The sequence below is a fragment of the Madurella fahalii genome (assembly GCF_045866475.1).
Source record: "Madurella fahalii IFM 68171 DNA, scaffold_2, whole genome shotgun sequence".
In the NCBI taxonomy this organism is placed as follows: domain Eukaryota; kingdom Fungi; phylum Ascomycota; class Sordariomycetes; order Sordariales; genus Madurella; species Madurella fahalii.
The window spans coordinates 4,788,136-4,805,930 of NW_027263972.1; the positions used below are offsets into that span (position 1 = coordinate 4,788,136).

At 58.2% G+C, this 17,795-nt stretch overlaps 4 protein-coding genes across 4 annotated transcripts; 2 read left to right on the forward strand and 2 right to left on the reverse strand.

Moving 5' to 3' along the window:
* Positions 1 to 1,519: 1,519 nt before the first annotated feature.
* MFIFM68171_04152 (uncharacterized protein) lies at positions 1,520 to 2,692 on the forward strand (the record flags this gene model as incomplete). Its single annotated transcript, XM_071059572.1, has 1 exon — positions 1,520 to 2,692. The coding sequence occupies one exon, from the start codon at positions 1,520 to 1,522 to the stop codon at positions 2,690 to 2,692; it is 1,173 nt and encodes a 390-aa protein (XP_070915673.1).
* A 1,331-nt stretch (positions 2,693 to 4,023) lies between these two features.
* MFIFM68171_04153 (Regulatory protein wetA) lies at positions 4,024 to 6,210 on the forward strand (the record flags this gene model as incomplete). The annotated part of the gene is made up of 1 exon (XM_071059573.1): positions 4,024 to 6,210. The coding sequence occupies one exon, from the start codon at positions 4,024 to 4,026 to the stop codon at positions 6,208 to 6,210; it is 2,187 nt and encodes a 728-aa protein (XP_070915674.1).
* A 1,711-nt stretch (positions 6,211 to 7,921) lies between these two features.
* FLC3_1 (Putative flavin carrier protein 3) lies at positions 7,922 to 10,245 on the reverse strand (the record flags this gene model as incomplete). The annotated part of the gene is made up of 2 exons (XM_071059574.1): positions 7,922 to 7,955; positions 8,015 to 10,245. 2 exons carry the CDS (start codon positions 10,243 to 10,245, stop codon positions 7,922 to 7,924), a joined length of 2,265 nt encoding a protein of 754 aa, XP_070915675.1.
* Positions 10,246 to 13,462: 3,217 nt separating this feature from the next.
* Positions 13,463 to 16,069, reverse strand: MFIFM68171_04155 (Spray; the record flags this gene model as incomplete). The annotated part of the gene is made up of 1 exon (XM_071059575.1): positions 13,463 to 16,069. The coding sequence occupies one exon, from the start codon at positions 16,067 to 16,069 to the stop codon at positions 13,463 to 13,465; it is 2,607 nt and encodes an 868-aa protein (XP_070915676.1).
* Positions 16,070 to 17,795: the final 1,726 nt, after the last annotated feature.

Here is a 17,795-nt window from a genome sequence, read left to right on the forward strand (position 1 = left end):
GCGAGCCAGCCTCCTGGATAAGAAGTGAAGCTTGTCATCAATCAGCTAGCGTCCGCAACGCAGCTCGCCGCCTGGATTCTGCTCCCGAACATCGGGCCATGGCACTCCTACAATACTAAGCTTACTAGGTGCACTAGCTAGGAAGCCTCCGACTCGGCTGAGCAAGGAATAGGGGGAAGGTCTCATGAACGCAATCTCACTTTACGCGGGACGCGGAGGAGGAGGAGGAGTTGCTGACGGACGAGCGCTAACTTCGGTTCGAGGGGAAGCAGCCCCACCAGCGTCGAGGCCGGCCCCTGCCTGCCTGCCGGAACTGGTAACTAACCAGGGTCCCGGGACGGTGGAATGGTCACAGTGCCACCACTGTCGTGCGGCGCCAAACGCACGCTAGCGGCCATTGGACAGACCGTTAAGGCACGATGCCAAGGATCAGCATCTACACTACACTCCACGACTCACCCTGGACGCACAACGCTGCGGCACCCCGAAAACCGTCGGTAATGGGGGCCTTCCTTTGAATCTGGCATTGACACTCTGACAAATGCGAGCCGAGCTTTATCGATTGGTCTGTCAGCTGTCGAGCCGCTTTCCAGTTCCATGATAACACAAAGAGCCAGCAACAAAGCGACTGATGAAGGTGCAGACCATGTCTGTCTCTCCGGCAAACACTTGGTGCGTGACGCTTCCGGTCTCCCGCGGGGCTGCCTTCTGCCTAACTCAGTCACAATAGCTGTAGCCCAAACTCGCGCCGGCTTGCTTGGTATTGATGGTGCTTTGGGGCGAAAAAAGAAGGAATGAGGATAAAAAAAATATTTAACAAAAAAAAAAAAAAAAGGTAAAAGAAAAGATACGCTGCCACCGTCTCCCCGAGGGCTTGGGTCACCCGCAGGTCTGCCCGCAGCCAACTCACGGCCGGTTTCCAGGCGCTCGGACAGTGCGATTCCCCAACGGGTCCACCAAGCGCTCTGGGGGCAGGATCCTGCCCAGCGGTTCGTCCCCGCCCCATGGCCCAAGTTGGAGGAATAGCTCGGCAGCACCTGACACCCAAGACTGAGACTTCTGCTCGACCTAGACTAGGGCGTCTTGGTGCGCCCTCTGTGCGCTGTTGGCTTTGCGAGCAGTGGCTTTGCTGCAATCTGACGGCGCCATTTCCTGGTGAATTTTTGCTTCTGCTCATCAAAAGACGCGATTTGAGAGGCTTGCTCTGCTGCTGGCGAGCCACGTCGACGGCCTGGACTCACCATCGGCTTTTATCACTTTTTTTGGGGGTTATTTTTTTCTTTTCCGTGTTTGCGGAAGCGAGATATATGTGATCAACGACGGCCCGCATCGCGTGCGACGTCCATTCACTTCCCCGACCCTCCGATTCCCCCATTCGCCGGCTAATCGACGCTGGCTCGTCGAGGTCGGCAAAGGCGCAAGGGCCGCACGAAAACACTCGGGTCTTCATTAACACGTTATGCGGCTCAACCACCGTCCTCCTCGGTTTCACCGTGTTTAGACACGGCTTCAATCCACCATGTACGGGCGCTTTGCCTGTGGGACCCAGGCAGGCGCCGCGGCATGGGAAAGCACCGGCGACGAGGTCCCAGTGCAACCGCGGCGAACCGCAGATGGGCAACAAGCGCCGGTACCAGTACCGCAACCCAACGAGGAACTGCAACACGGCCAACACCAACACCAACACCAGCACCAACACCAGGACCAGGGACGAGCCCAAGATGCGTCCCAAACGGTGCAGCCTTCGCCCTCGCCAGCCGGCACACCGTCACCCGACCCCCCGGGCAAGTCGTCTCCGACACGGGCCGTCGAGAGATTGGCCCGTAAGCTGAGCAAGCAGAACCTGCAATTGGACCGCCAAAAGCACGACCAGCTGCAGACGCAATCACAGCCGTTATCGCTGCCGTCACCGGCAGCGTTGCGAAATGTTTCAGAACTACCCAGCTTCCGGGAGTGGACCGAGCCCGAGGCCGGTGGCCAACCGCAGCAGCACAGTGCGCCTTCTCATTTGGCCAGTCACATCACCCCATGGCTGCTTTCAGTGACCGAGGCGAGCGTGCCAATCGAGGTTGATGAGTCCTATGTCAACAAGCCAGATGAAGGGCGGCTGGATGTCAAGTACCCACGACGACGGCCAAGCGGCTATCTCTGTGGCGGCTACGCCAGCACACGTCTGGTCGACCCTCGCGTGGAGGACATGATCGCAAGTGAGACGCAGTGCAGCGTGCGCGCGGAACCTCCACCAACGCCAGCAATATCAACACCGTCGTCGTCATCGGCTCCGACGGCGAGGCCGACACGGACCATCCAACCACCATTTATTGAACCCGACCCGGACCGCACCATGGCGAACTGCGGATTGGAGCCGGACGACGACGAGGACGAAGGAATGACCGACGTCTTGAGAGAGGAGCTTGGTCTGGTCGACGGCGGCATTCCGCTGCGGGCCGCAATCGGGCCTGGAGGAATCAGAAAGCACACCGTCGGCGGTATCTCGCTGCGGTACCGCCTGTCGGCCGATGCCGCGCTGCGCTGCACCAACGTTGTACGGAGCCGCCCCAGGATGCGCAAGAGGGCAAAGAATAGACACGGAAGCACCACGTCCTCGGCCGCAACATCAGTCGCCCCTTCACCCGTCATACCGGCCTCGGTGCCGTCGGCATCTCAGCCCGGGCCTGCTCCACCGCCATAATGGAGCTTCTTTTGCTTTGTACATTCTGTTTTGTCGTTTTGTGAAGGCGCGTATTATATACCCCACCATTCTATCCGGCTATTGCCACTTGGGAACATTTCGTCTCCGTGGCCATTTTGAGGAGTTCAAAAGGAGTTTAAGCATGGAATTAGCCCCGGGGTCAGCGGGCGGACAAGCAACGATACCGGCTGCGTATTTTGAGGAGCTTTACGGTTTTCAGGTAGCAAGGGAAATTCGTTGCACGACAAGATACCAAACGTTTTAGAATGGGCAACGGAAGGTTGTTGTTAGCCCAGTCAGCACGGGTCATCCGGCAAAGCCTTTTTTTTTTTTTTCGGGAGGTTGTCTTGTTCTCATGTTATCGGCTGGGACACATAGAAAAGGCTCTTCATCTATGTACGAGACAGGCGCTTAGACTTTGGATACGGAATCGCATACGACGAGGTGTCATCACCTCACCAGTTTTTGACCATCTTATTTTTCGTTTTGTCTATACCGGTTGCGTTACTCCCGCATCTCCCCCAGAAACACCTTGGACGACGATGCAAATCGACTGACGCCTTTGGTGTGAGGTAAGTATCCATATCCAACCTATGGAGGTTTCCGAGGACTGCATTATCACATGACGTTACGGGACAACTTCACACGAGACTCGCTGTACGCATCCCTTCCCAACTACAGAAGGGGAGGACCGTTGTTATTGTGCCGGAGTGAACCGGGCTGACGGTAATTGCGCCCACACCGTTGGGGACTCTCAGCATTCCAATACTCCGCCCGCTTCTTTGTGCTCGACACCGAGCTTGCCCGAACCCCCCACTAGGCTCGAGGCGACAAAGGATACAGCTGCTTCTTTGTGGGTTACGTAGCTCACGCAGAGCTCTCCGCCGCGTCATGACCGAGTAACGCCGCCTGGGGAGTCTAGCACTGGTGGCTAGACTCGAGCTCCTAGGATCACCATGAGCGTCCGGAATGCAAGATCGCTCAAGGCAACCCACCCATTCCACTCATTCCTCGGCCGGCCAGGGGTGCATGCATGGATGAGGCCTCAGTCTACATATTGTCTTGGGAGTTTCATCCCCCCCCCCCCCCCCCCCCCCCCCCCCCCCTTCTCCCTCCGCTTTTCCTCTCCATATCATCCGTTGCTATGGCAGACCGAGTGGTTTGTTGACTTTCCACTCGACTCTTACACCAAACCCCTGCGGCGACCCCGCTGAACATCATGGCATCCTGGAACAACTCACAACTCTCTCACACACGTACCACATCCCAGCAGCAGAGCCCGGCAAGGAAATCTACTACACTAAGTCACTGCGAAGACTCAGGGCCTAACAATGGCTGGCGTCGAGCGTGTGACTTTCACGACTGGCGGCCTGCTCCTCCCTGGAAACAAAGAAAACAGCACTTTTTGCTGGCAAGACCCACCGAGCGAGCCGGGGTCGACGGATTTCTTTGATCAATACGTGGAGCTTGGTGGCTCGGACTCGGAATCACCGGGAGGAGGAGGCAGCGGCCTCGGCCAGTTGTGCGGCGCTTCCGAGGTGACAACCTCGCCACAGCCGTCGGTTAGCCACCTGCCACTCGCCGATGGGGCCGGACGGGTAGTTGGAGCCGTAACTAACCCGCAAGGCGGCCTGCTTCGCACGGGGATCACAAACAGCAGCGGTAGCTCTGCTAGCTGGAATGCACCTCCGACATTGTCGGCCGCGAGCTTTCCCCGACCACGGCCTGGGCAGCGCCCTCTCTATCCAGGAACACAAAACATGGCGGGATACGGCAACCCGGAAATCGACCTAGATGGGGGTCCATCCGCAACCGTCCTCGGAGAGGCACGTAGTGGTGGAGGATCTATTTCGGACTCGGAGCTGCTGAAGCTCGAGGGGTTAACGATGCGCTCGCCGCGCGTTCAGATACCGCACCCATCTGCGTCTGTGCCCGCCTCACCTCCTTCGCAGTCTCCCAGCCCTCGCAAGGCCGGTCGGCTACAGGAGTTCTGCGCTAGGATTCGCAACAAGACGGCGATGTTGCACGGTAAGCGGCAGCAGCTAGAGGCCAAGCTGGAACCGGACTCGCAAGCTTCTTTTCAGGCGCCTATCATGTCAACGGCGCAAATGGAACCTGTCAAGACGCGACCACAGCAACCCAACTCAGATCTCTCCAAGCCGCTGCCCCTGTCCCCGCCGCTCGCGAATGCCGTGCCCGGCCCCTCAAACCGACCAGTTGCTGGCAGTAACCTCAATGGCAGCGCAGGCTTTGTCAATGGCTTCCCCGAGGATCCTTTCCTGCAGGATGACCTCCCGAGTGGACAGTTTGTGCCACCGTTTCAGCTCAGCGGCAGCATGCCTCACACGCCGCTGCAGACACCTCTCCTGGACGGTATGCCGGCCTGGCATCTACCTCTGTCTACGCCCAATAACAAGCCGCTCTGGACATCAACCGCGCCGGGCGCTTACTTTCCCGTCATCAACGGGGGCGTCGCCGCCAACGGCTGGTGGGACCCCTCCGCCGACGCAATGGACACGGATCCGCCCCCGGTACCCCTACCCTTATCCTACCCGGCCGCCGCTAACGCCCGCAGCGCGTCCCTCAACCTTGCCATCCAACTCGAGCAGACTCAACAAGGTTTCGAGTACCCTGCACCGCCAGGTACCGAGGGCTGCAGCCTCGCCACGAGCGGCCTCATGATTCACATGCCGCAGCCGCGGACGGCGACGTCGGCCGTCCTGCACAGCGACAGACCGACCCGCGCCGACCACTACCACCGGCGGCCCAAGCCGCGCGCCCCGTCCTCCGGAGCCCGGCACCAACACTACAACCCCGACGGCGCCGGCCTCTCCCCGCGCAAGACACGCGCCGCAAGTGGCGCCACACGGGGCGCCACCGATCCCGTCCCTCCCAGCCCAACCACCCCGGGGCCCTCAAGAGGCCGTTTGCACCGCCGCAGCGCCTCGATGCAAACCCTCACCCAAACGACCCCCTCCGACCCAACCGCGAACGCGATCCGCAAACGCCGCAGCTGGACCGGCCGCCGCACCACCATCTCCGCCTCCTCCTCCACCACCTCCCTCCACCACCACCACAGCCACGGCAGCCTATCCACCCTCACCACCACTTCCTCCTCCTCCTCCGCTAGGAAACAACACCGCACCCCTTCCTCCGCCTCCACAACCGCCACCACCGCAACGCCCCACAACCACCACTCCAGAAAACCAACCAGCAGCGCCACCGCTGCCACCGTCACCAGCGGGCCCTCGGGGGCGTCGGGCGACGGCTTCGTCAACTACACCCCGCAGGACCGGACGCTGCTGATGACGGGCGTGGCGCCGTCGGGGAGCAGCAAGACCAAGGCGCGGCGCGAGAAGGAGGCGGCCGAGCGGCAGCGCGAGTTCCGCGACCGGCTGGCGAGGATGGTGCAGGCCGCGGGCGGCGACGTGAGTAAGCTGAGCGGGGAGCTGGAGGGGGTGGGCGTTGGTGGCGGCGGCGGCGGCGGCGGTGGTGGTGGTAAAGGGGGCAGCTTCTGAGGATTTTTGCGAGTTAGTTCTTTATGGGATTTCTTTTTTTCTTTTTTTTTCTTTTTTTTTTTTTCCTTGCCCCTTCTTCTTCTTCTTTGCTTCTATCTCCTTCTCGTGGATCTGTGGTTGTATGGTGTTGGTTCTGGTGGTTGGGACCGTGTTTGGAGAGAGGATGGAGTTGGATGGGCGTGGTTGAAGTTGTCCTCAGTGTTGCCTGTCTGAGCCGATTACACTCTTTTGTAGACCTACCCAACCTTGGTTGTTGACGATTCGTTTCGTAGTGGTGAGAAGATTTTATTTTTGAGCTGTCAGACTGTAATGGAGCCTAATCGGACAAGGTGATCGACTCATGCTGTAACACTCACCAGAGACAACTCACCGTCAATGTCAAAGAACCTAGTCGGGGCAGGGGTATCTTGGTCATGATGTTGCCATGCTCTGGCCGTATCGCCCAGCCCTGGCAATGGCACATCTACTGGTAACATAATGACGCCCAGCTAGACACCATAATAGCCTAAGTAGGTCATGCTGGTGCCTAGCTGGGCGCCATGGTGTCACCAGCATTTCGGAATTGCCAGCGCTGGGCTATACTGTCAGGGCAATGACAGATAACCCCTCTTCTCCTGCTAGGAAGTCCATTTGGACTCTCAAGATTGAGGCCGTATGGTTTCCGGAGGCGGAATCCAGACGCAGAGTTTACCCTTAGCATCCTGTCTTGCCACCCCAGAGTAGGTTCTCTTCCACTACGACTATCAACCTGCAAGTAGAATCCTGCCCCTGAAGCCTTTATTATCTAGCAATATTCATCGGAGCAGACAGACGCGTATTCTACGTCCGCAAAGAGCAGGTGCACAACAAGAATCAGGACTTACCTTCAAGCAATACCAACACTCAACTAGCACCAACACACATTAACAAGCCTTTTCCACCTCTCCACGCCCACTCGCTCACCACCCATCACTCATCAACGATTCACACTCGCTTCAAGGCACCAGCGGGCGTCAAACAAGGCAACTCAAATTAACTAGCATCTCCAAGCCCCAGACAAACCCAGCTCATTCCAAACCACACATATGGGGGCGTCCCCCCCCAAAAGCGACCCGGTCGTCCCAATAGTATTTAGTTCTCAGCCCAGCTGTTTCCTCTCCCCTCGCGTCCTCCTGTTTATATACACTAGTATGTAGAGCAGTGCTTATGTCCAAGGGGAACGAGCAGGAGCTGACCTTTGAAATGAGAGGCCCGAAATGAAGAACAAAAGAATCCAAACCACCTTTCCCTCCCATTCGGGTAATATCTGTTACCCCCCCCAAAAATGACGCCTTTTCATGCCTGCCTGCCTGCCTCCGACGAATAAAAGAAAGGACGAAAGGAAAGTTGAGGTGGTGGTATGTAGGTTAGGTAGATGGGTAGTTACGCGTGTATCTAACACGACACGGCCGCCATTCTTCCCAACGGGCGGGGAGATGGCGGGTAAGGGTATCTTCTCCCCCCCGGGCGGGTGGATAACGTCCACTAACCTGACGTTTCCCCCTCGTCGCATAGCACAGCCTACGTATGCCATATGCCATGGCTCCAAATCCAGCCAAGAGCGCCCCCCTTTTGGCTGGATGCGTCATAAAAACAAAGTTGCAAAAACACGCAAAACGCCGTTGCCCCATTATCATGACGGTAAGATGCACCGAGAAGGAAGCCCGGATTATGACGTCTCCCAGGGCATCCATTAATGGTCGTAGCCAGCGCCACGTTGCCACGGGCTGAGACATGTTAGCGGAGTCACATTTTCAAAGGGGGAATCTTCCAAAGTGGCGCCTACCTAGCATTGTTCTGTGCCCGGAACGAAGGCGACATCCCCGGGTTGCCAAACGGACTTGGTGACCGTACGGAACCTACGTCGTTGTATCTCGGGGGGCTACGCGGCCCGTCGACGGGGAACAGCGGCATCACCGGGTCCGCTGGAGTCCGTGGCCGGCTACCATAGCCGGAAACCGAGGTGCCGCCCGAGGGCATAGCAAGACGCTCCGTCTGGCGGCGCAGCGAGTCGGATGTTATCGACTCGGCATCGTCGTCGAGATCCAGGCCGCCCTTGAACCCGGATTTGTCACCGCGCGCGGTGGCGGCAAGGGCGTCCAGCTCCGTCGTCGTCGTGAGATGCGTCTGCGACTTCATGAACGAGGTTCTGTCGTCGGCCATGAACTGGTAGCGGCCATCCGGGTTGTCGCGGAAGAAGACAATCACGGTGGTGACAATGAGCATGAGCAACAACACCAGAGCAAACGAGGCGTTGGCGATCCAGAGGACGACACCGACAACACCAGTGACGAGCGGCGGCTGGTTGAAGACCTCGGTGAAGATCATGAGGAAGATGGAGTTGACAAAGTTCATGGCGCAGATGGCGATGTTGAACGAGTTGGTCTTCTTGTCCATCCACGGGCGCAGCACACTGGCAGCGATCAGGGCGGCAGCTTCTATCAGGATGAAGCCGATGGCCTGCACAGTCCCGTTTCCTTGGCTAAAGGCAACAAACATGGCCTTGACCAGGGTGTAGCCCAGGACCGGGACGATAAAGTAATAGGCAGAGGCGCGGAACTGGACATAGAGGAAACCCCACTTGTTCAGGGCCTGGGGATCCGAGAAGAGGATGTAGGCAGGGTTCTGGTGCATGGTAACGGAGCGGCGCGCAATCCTGATGACCTTGGACGCGGCCCATCCTAGCGTGATGGTCATGCCAAAGAGGAAGAAGATGGCCAGGACGACCAGGGCGGGCGAGTCGTTTTGGGTAAACTCCCACAGGCAAAGGATGGTCATCTGGGGGAATCCGATCAGGGTCAGTCGGAACAGAATGCCCTTGAGAACCGTGAGCCAGCCGTTGCGGAACTCGAGGAATCTGTCGTTGGGCATCCACTTCTTCTTCACCGCCGTCTCGCAGAAGCCCTTGAAACCAGCCACGCAAATCGTGGTGAGGATTACGAGGAGGCAGAAGAAGATGAGGCCCGTCATGAAGAGGTTCGTCGTCTCAATGCCGGCGCGGAACGCCACACGCTGGATGCCGAACACGATGTAGCTCCCGGAGCTTGTTTGGATGTTGGCGCGCTTGAACAAATCGCGCTTCATCACGTTTGAAATGGGTTCGACGATGCGGGTGGGCATCATGGCGAGAGAGCGACGCGCCAGGCCTACACTGGCGTCGGCAAACTCAATGGCACGCTTCTCAACCTGAACCGAGACGGTCGTGAGGGAGTCGAAAATGGTCGACGGGTTGCCGCCGGTGGCGCGCTGGTACCAAGTGACGATATCCTGCATGAACTCGAGGCGGATGATGCCCATGCTCCACTGGAAATCCTGAGTCCACGACATGACAACGGGCGGGAGAGGGACCGCGGTGAGGCCCAGCATGGCCTGGGCCTGGAAGTAACCAAAGAGCGAGAGCGCGTTCGCAGCGACGTGCGCGGCCGCGTTCTGGTGGCCCAGACCGGACACAATCGCCGAAGACACCAAGGCCAGGCCGGCAACGATGGCCGTGGCCCACTTGACGCCAAGAAGATCCACAGTCTTGCCGTTGGAAATGTCGGCTTCGACACAGGCCACGCTCGTGCCCGCTTCGGGCCCGTCCGTCCTGTTGATGAAGACCCTGACGGTGGCGTCCAGATCGGGGAAGTTGTACGCGATGGAAGGGATCTGGCTGATGGCGTCTGCTCCGACGACCAGGTTGAAGTTGAGCGGAATCTTGCCGGCCGTCATGGGACACAGGCCGGCCAGGCCGGCGTCACACGGGCTCACCGTCCTCCTAATGAATTCGTGTCCGTACGCCGAGATCATGACATCGAAGATGACGTTGCCCTCGACCGACGAGACGGCAACAATGTCGACGTTGGCTGTGTTGTTGTTTGGTGTGAAGACGACCTTGAACAAACTAGCAGTAAACCCCGAGTTCTCCTGGCAAGAGTTCAACGAGTGGGACTGGAGGATCGGCTCAGCGAGCACAGGCGAGGCGAGGGCGGCGAGCGACGCCACTGCCGCGAGCGGCCTCGATAAAGACCACCGCATCTTTCCAGAACTGCTGGAGAAGTTCAATATCGAGAACTTGGATGTGCTATCGCTCTCCCGGAAGAGGCTGCGTGAAGTCGGCGGCTGAAGATGGCCAGATTGGACGCTGGCTCGTCGGCCACTCTGGTCGATCGGGATGAACCGTCTCGTGCCTACAGAAAGTGAGGCTGGACGCCGATGTTCAAATACGAACAGCAAAACGAGGCGCTGTTGTTGTCGAATTGAATGGGGAGGCAAAATGGAATCAGCACGGGAGGGGGGGGGCACCAGGTGTCTTTGGTGGTCGGCGGCTCGAGAGTCGTTGGCAGGGAACACGAAGCGAGGGAAGTCTGCCGACACTCAATCCGCCGTTGCTCACAAGGGATGGTGAGAAAGAACCAGCTCTGCAAGCATGAACTGCAACCGCGCAATTGGTGACGAGGTGAACTATAAGAGTTGGAAAAGAGCGAAAGAACGGAGGGCGCCTCGGAGGGTGGTGCGTCTGGGTTGACTGAGCGAGGGTGCGTAATGAGCGACAAAAACAGGGAGATACGGGGTTTGGAAACATGAAGTGGATGGCAGCCACCGGCCAGGGGGGGGACGCCAATTCTAGGCCCTGGCAGGATAACGCTAGATAGTGCGGGCTGGGAGATGAGATCGGCGGGCTAGGATTGGACCTTGGATGTGCGTGCCGTCCGCAAGGAGTCCAAGGTACTGCTCTATCGCGCGATCCATGCTGCAGTCTCTCAGACAAACAACGGCACCTTTCCTGCCATGTCTACCATGGTAGGTGACCGGAAGCCAAAGCGGAGCACCTCGAGACGAAAGGCCTTCATGAAATCATAGTTAGATCTCGTGCAGAGAAGTGAACTGGGTTTCGAGGGTCTCCATGGTTTGTGGAATTGGCCATCTTGGCTCTACGGAAGACGGTGACAGCCAAGCAGCCAAGTTGCGCAATACGCGTTTCTCCGACTGTTCCGCCGCTCTCTAACCTAATCCCGTCGTCTCTGAAAGGGGAAAAAGGACTCAGGGGTGGCGCATACTTATTATGCGACTCTCCGGTCCTCTGCCCCGCCGCTGCCCAAGTTTTCCATCCACTGAGCCGGCGAGTTCCATATTCGATCGTTCCCGTCCCCCCGAGAAGCTTTCACGTTTCAAAAACCAAGACGGTCAAGTACCACACCCACACCGGGTGCGAACCGTTTTGCAATCCGGCGGCAACCTTCGTTTGGCGCTCTGCGACGCAGGGCTCTGCGACAGCACATGTTTCCCCTTCGCGTCCAGCAGCTGTCGAATAATACCGGCCGGTAATGAGACGGGCTGCACAGCCCCCTTTGGCCAATGTTAAGCAATGAAACCCCGTCCCTCCCCCCCCGCTGTGTCCAGCACCCGAACGTCACTCTCTGCGGTTCCACAGCCCAATTGTCGTCTCCAGAACGACTCGCGGCCCATGCTGCGCCAGGTTTTAGATTTTGACGCAAGAGTAGCGATCGGCGACCAGCGATCAGCGATCAGCGCATGTGGGTTGTTTATTTGTTGCCCCGTACAATACAATAGTTAGGGCCACTTCTTGCATACATAGTGTAGACATTCACCGAGGGCAACGCTGCGTGGCTTTTGGCCGTGTCCAATCGACATCCGCCTCCGGCGATGACCTGCATCATTATTCTGTTACTCCGCGTGGGCCGTCGCCGGACGAGCACACGCCGGACCCACCTTTTGCCGCTCTTCAAGATGCTCGCTTTGCTGTGGAAACGGAGGCTATGGTGCGTGCCGGATCCGTTCGCATTTGTGCCGATCTGCTTCGGCTCGCAATTCAGAGCGCCGTCGCCGGTCTCTTGCCAAAAACTACATTTAACAGAGGCTGCCGGGTCAGCTGCGTGGAACAAAGCCAAAGACACTGCCAGCGCGCCTCGTTCGTGGTATGACACGGCCGGCAACGCCATCTCAAAACAAAGCCCAGCTGACAATTGACACCGCAAAATACGCTTCGGCCAGTTTTGATTAACACATGCAAGCTGTCATCCGCGGAATGATCCACGCGCCGCCTGCATCGGACTCCAGGCTCGGACGTCGAGGAATGAGAAGCAACGTCAGGGAAGCCCCATAAATAAGAAAGGTACGGAAAAACATGGACACAGCAGCTATTCAGCGGTACGCTCTTCCAGCTCTTGTCATCGAGAAGGTGTGTTTTCAGGACGTGTTTCGGACTTGTTTTCGGACTGCAGGAGCTGTCTTCTTCCTGGCCTTCCTACACAAAACCCTAACCCCTACACCTCCCTTGGCGATAATCATCGCAAGTCAATAAAAAGAAAAGAGTGAAGAACGAGATACAAAAAGAAAATGTACTCGAAGAATGGAGATGACAATAATAGTAACAATACCGATTCCTACTTCACGAGGGAAATGTTAGAAACATTTGATTCCCCCGGGCTGTCGTTTAGGACAACTTTCACGTCCCGTCTTTTACAGGCATTAAATCGTGTTTGTATACAAAAGATAAACAAAATCTGTAACGCCGTGCCCGGCGCTGTCAAACCTACTGAGCCTGAGACTCCACCTTTCTATATATGCAAAGTACCCGACCAGAGATACGGAGGCTGAAGGTGCACCAACAAACACCGGACCTGCTGTCTTGTTAATCCGCCCTCATCCCATCTCCCAGTGCAGTGCCACAGCCAGTTACTACCCAGGGTTAGCAACTTTTAACTGCACAAGGTAACACATATCATCCAATTCATCCTTCCCAATAGTCGCACAAACCTTGGCGTACGATGATGCCGAAGAGAGCCTAGGAAAGGCTCGGTCACACTGAAGCCGCTCCAGCCCTAGTTTCGTCACTAGGAGAGCCCCTTGGTATGATTTGGGGCCGCAACAAAGTTTGTTCTTTGGGGGGGAGGAGTTTTCACGGGATACTAATTTACATTGTAAAAATGACAGTGTATCGAAACTAAAAGTGGGAGCCGACTGTGGACGGTGGTGCTGAAGGATGGATATATGCATTCCCCAAGTAGTTAGGTACGCAGGTGAATACTTAAGTCGTCATGATTCTAGACGGAGAAAAGGACGACGAGACTATGTCCAACACGAATTACAGTAACAGGTATCGTTCAAGTTACAGCCATAACCGATCAACAGCAAGGATAGCTATTACTAGTACCAGCGACGCCGTCAAATGCACCAACCAACCAACCATCGCCATGCACAGACTTGGGAAAAGAAACCCCACCACAACCCATCACAACCAATTCACCTCCGTTTCCTCCCACGGCTTCGTCGCTCGCGAGTAGTCATAGCCCAGCCTGAAGCCACTCAACAGCTCCTCCTCATCCACACCACAATGGCTCTGCCCGTCCCGCCCTTGGAACCACCCCAGGCCATACGTCTTGCCCATCCCCTCCAGCTTCCTCAGCATCTCGGCCCTGCCGAGCTTCGCCGTCCCCACGAACCCATAGAGCATCTTGCTCTGATGGATGTACGCCAGCACGCTGGCAATGGTGTTGGGCTGGCGCGGCAGGAACACCTGCCTCCTCTTGAGGTACACCACGCACGCCACCACGCCCATGTACACGAGGATCAGCAGGGCCACGGTCAGCGACAGCCAGAAGCTGGGCACCGTCTCCTGCCCGGAATTGATCATGGGGGCGGCATCCCCCATCCCGCCGCCGCTGAGTCCGGCGCCATCGTCATCGTTATCGCTATCCGCATGCGCGCCCGGGTCGTGTATCAGCGCGGCAAACACCCTCCCTTCCACCGTCGCCAGCGACGTCACCAGCACGGTCAAGATCTCGGCCAGCACCGTCCCAAACCCGACGAAGAACACCAGCCAGTGCCTGTTGAGCAAGCCCCGGACGGCGACCCACCCGAACGGCATGGCCGTGTAGTCGAGCGTGAGCGTCTTGGGCGGGGCGTGCCGTCGCGAGAGGATGTAGTAGGGCTCCATGAGGCGGACGTCGGTCTCGAGGGCGCCCCAGCTGAGCTTGATGATGACGGCGACGGCCGTGATGAGCCAGGGGGCGCGATCGGCGAGCACCGTGGCCTGGGTGAAGAGCACGACGGGGAGGAGGGCGGTGAAGAGGGCGATGGCGCCGACGAAGGGGAAGACGCCGGCCGAGCGGAGCATGAGCGGCTGCGGGTTGGCCGAGAGGTGGTTCTTGGTGTACCTGTCCCGCTCCTGCTTCGAGGGCGGGTGGAGATCGTCCGGGGCGAGGGACGAGTTGCGGAGCACGTAGCGGTGGTCCTTGAGCCGGTGGTGGATGTCCTGGTGCGTGGCCACGTCCATGTCTTTGAAGTCCATGAGGATGTGGCTGACCGTGGCCATCGAGGCGAGGCCGGCGATGCCTTTTACGTCGGCGAGCAGGCCGGACCGCCGGGTCTGGAGCTGGTAGAATAGTATGCATCCGAGGAACGCAATGACGCAGAAGAGAGTCGTCAAGAGACGGGACCATACGTGGTGGATGAGGATGCTTTTTTCCGCGTTGGGGAACTTCAAGCGGGTCTCCCGGTCGGGAGAGAGGATGATACTGGCGGCGCTAAGTGTCGGCACCAGTGTATTTGCGAGCAGGCTGGCGACTGACGAGACAGCCACGGCGTAGTGCTTGCAATAGAGTGCCCGAAACGGTCGAAAGAGGTTGAACTGGGTGAGGTAGTCGACATTGATCGACTCCGCCGCTAGGGCGCCGCCGTCCTTTGACATCTGGTAAAAGGCCTCAAGACGCATGACCTCAAAGTTGGTGATCTGCCACAGCACACCATACGAAACGGCAACCATCATGGGAAGGAATTTGATGGCGAAGTATTCGGCCGCGGGGATCTGCGAAGGCGATATGAATCTGACCAGCGGGTTCCGAGTGGAAGATTGATATAGCGCCTCCACGCCAGCGCCGAGCCCCAGGGATAGAATAATCAACAAGAGTAGGTAGGGCCATCTCATCGAGAACGGCTTCCAGTTTGGCTGCGGGTAGAAAACTTCAGCCGTGGTTTTCTTGGTCGGGAATGTCGTCTGTCTCATGACGAACTGCAGTGGCTCTGCCGTATCGTGTCCCGCGACAAGACTGAGATCGACCTTGGAGTGAGAAGGGATATCCTCGTCCATGACAACCTCGATGACCTCGCCTCGTTTGTTTGCCTCGCTTTGGCCCAGTCGTTTTACCGTCTCGGTCCGACTGAGGCGCCGGCTAGCCCGCGAAAAGGAGTGGCTTCGCGGCCGTTCAGACACTGGGCTGGCCGCCAACAGCGCAGACTCGGTCACCGTCATGTCGGTTCTGATACCGAGTCCTAGGCCGCCCGTCAGCTTCCCTTGCGCCTCCTGCTCTTGCAGTGTTCTCATAAACGCCTCGTCGGCCTTGGTGGTGGGGCCCAGGACGCTGGAGAGGTCGAATGCTGGAACAGAAGACACGCGAACGCTCGGGTTCTTCGTCTCTTCGGGCCCTGACGAGGCAGCCGAGCCAACCAGCCCAAGGTCGATGCCCTCCTCTTCGGGGATCACTTCATGGGGCCTGTGGGCGTAACCCCGGCTTTGCTTCTGGTAAAGCAACGCATCCTCCCTAGCTGTCACCGGTGAATAACCGCTGCCCGAGTGACTGGTAAAGGGGACCCAGCCGGACTGCGCGCTGGGGTAGATGTGGCCTTGGTCTGGCTCGGTGCCGAAGCGAGCTTGGCCATCATCGCCCGACAGATGCGATACGAGATAAGGTTGTGTTTGCGCTGGGATACCGGTGAGGTCATCCTGGAAGCTGTCAAGGTCCGTAAAGTCGGACACGGTTGAAATCCTGCTGAGGGCGCTGGATGATGTGGCCGAACGGAGAGGGACTGGTGGCCGTGGCCTCGGTGGATAGCGGTCCATCTCGGGCGCTATGACATGGTCTCGTATCTTCGACGCCTGAGGATAGCTAGCTGTTGCTGATACAGACGGAGAACGAAGCGCAAGGTCAAGAAGGGGAAATGGCCGCAGTTCACAGTCGGGGCATGTCGCAAATTCCCCCCGTGACAGCTCAGAGCTGGACTGCGGTGTGTAAGAGGAAAAGGCTTCCTGCAGGTACAATACATGCCCTACTGCGTAGCTCGGCGCCTCGAGGTCCCCGTCACGGCGCGGCTGAGAATTCGCGTTACGTGGTTGGCGGTCGCGGGCAGGGGGGCCGAGGGCCAAACGCAACGATGGATCGAATCACTGGTAGGGCTGAAAAATTGGGGTCTGGTTGGCTCAGCTTGAGTGTTCTGGAACGTCATCGCAAGCCTCTTGAAGAGCACCTGGCCATCACTGCCCAAACCGTCCATCAGGAGTCGAAGGGCATCGCTATCGCCAAACATGGCCTTAAGAGGTCCATATATGGAAACTCATCTCCACGGGACGCAAAAAGCAGGTCTGCCCAGAGCCAAGTCGGGGGGTTGTTGCAAGGTGCTGACAATTCAGAACCAGGCACGGGGTCCAAAAGCCTGTAGCACAGGCCCTCCCTCCTCTCTCCCCTGGGGGTCGCACCCAACGCCCACCGGGGGATAGCGGGGCCGGCAATTCCTCCCGCCATCCAATCTCGTCCCCGCCGTAAACAGTTTCGTTTCGGCCGCACAGTACACACTGTAGTGCACAAGACTCTGGCCCGGCCGACCCCGCCTGGCAGGCAGGCCAGCGCCAGCGCAGCGAGAGCAGACAGCTGCGCGTTAATCGTTGGGTAAAGTGCGCTACTACAGTACATACAGGCTTGGAAGCCCAAGGTTGGGATGGACTGGGGCGTCTATTAATAGCCAGTCCACAGAAATGCCCGTGGCCGCTGAGATCCAGGGATGGGAGTGTCCACTCCAGCGCTTCGGCTCCGATCATCCCAGCACCCCTCACCTCCATCCTTCCCGCGCCTGCGTCTGCTCTTGCGCGTGCGTCGTGCACCCGACGGGAATATCTGCGGAGGACGTGGGGGAAAAGTCGTCCCGTCGGCAGCGTATCTGCCACCACAGAAAAAGTAGATGCACGGGTTGCCGAATGCACCTCTATATGCAGCTTCCAACCACGGCTGCTACCCCAAACTCGATCTCGAGTTACGCAATTACACGGTCCTATTCTTGTTCTCTCTCTGGCCGCCAGCGGTTGTCGTCCTCTGCGCCGCCGTGCCCCTGGTTTTGCAGGGGTTGATGGGGGATGGTGAGACTCTTGGCAGCCCGGCTCTATGTTCCCCGACCCCCAATCTCAGCATGACGTGAACTGGCCCGATCTGCGACGGCGGAGGCAGCCAGTGCCTGCAGTACTTGGACCAACCCTCTCTGGGGCGTGCAGAAGCCGAGGCAGGCGGACGGCGCTTTGCCGCTTGCATCAGTGATTCCTCAGCAGCTGACCAAGCTTTCTCACCACGCTATCCCCGAACCAGTTCTCATAGCGGCCGCTGCTGAACGAGGCTCGGCCGAGCAGAGACCAGCTCATATAGACCCTTGATTTGGCAGCCATGTCCACCCGTGCCAAAACCGCGGAACCCATATTAGCCTGCTCTCTCCTGTCATGCCAGAGATGACCCCCGGCGATCATAAAGAGGACCGGTTCCCACTGAAGGGACTTCGAAGGGACGCGGCGGGCTTCTGACACGGAG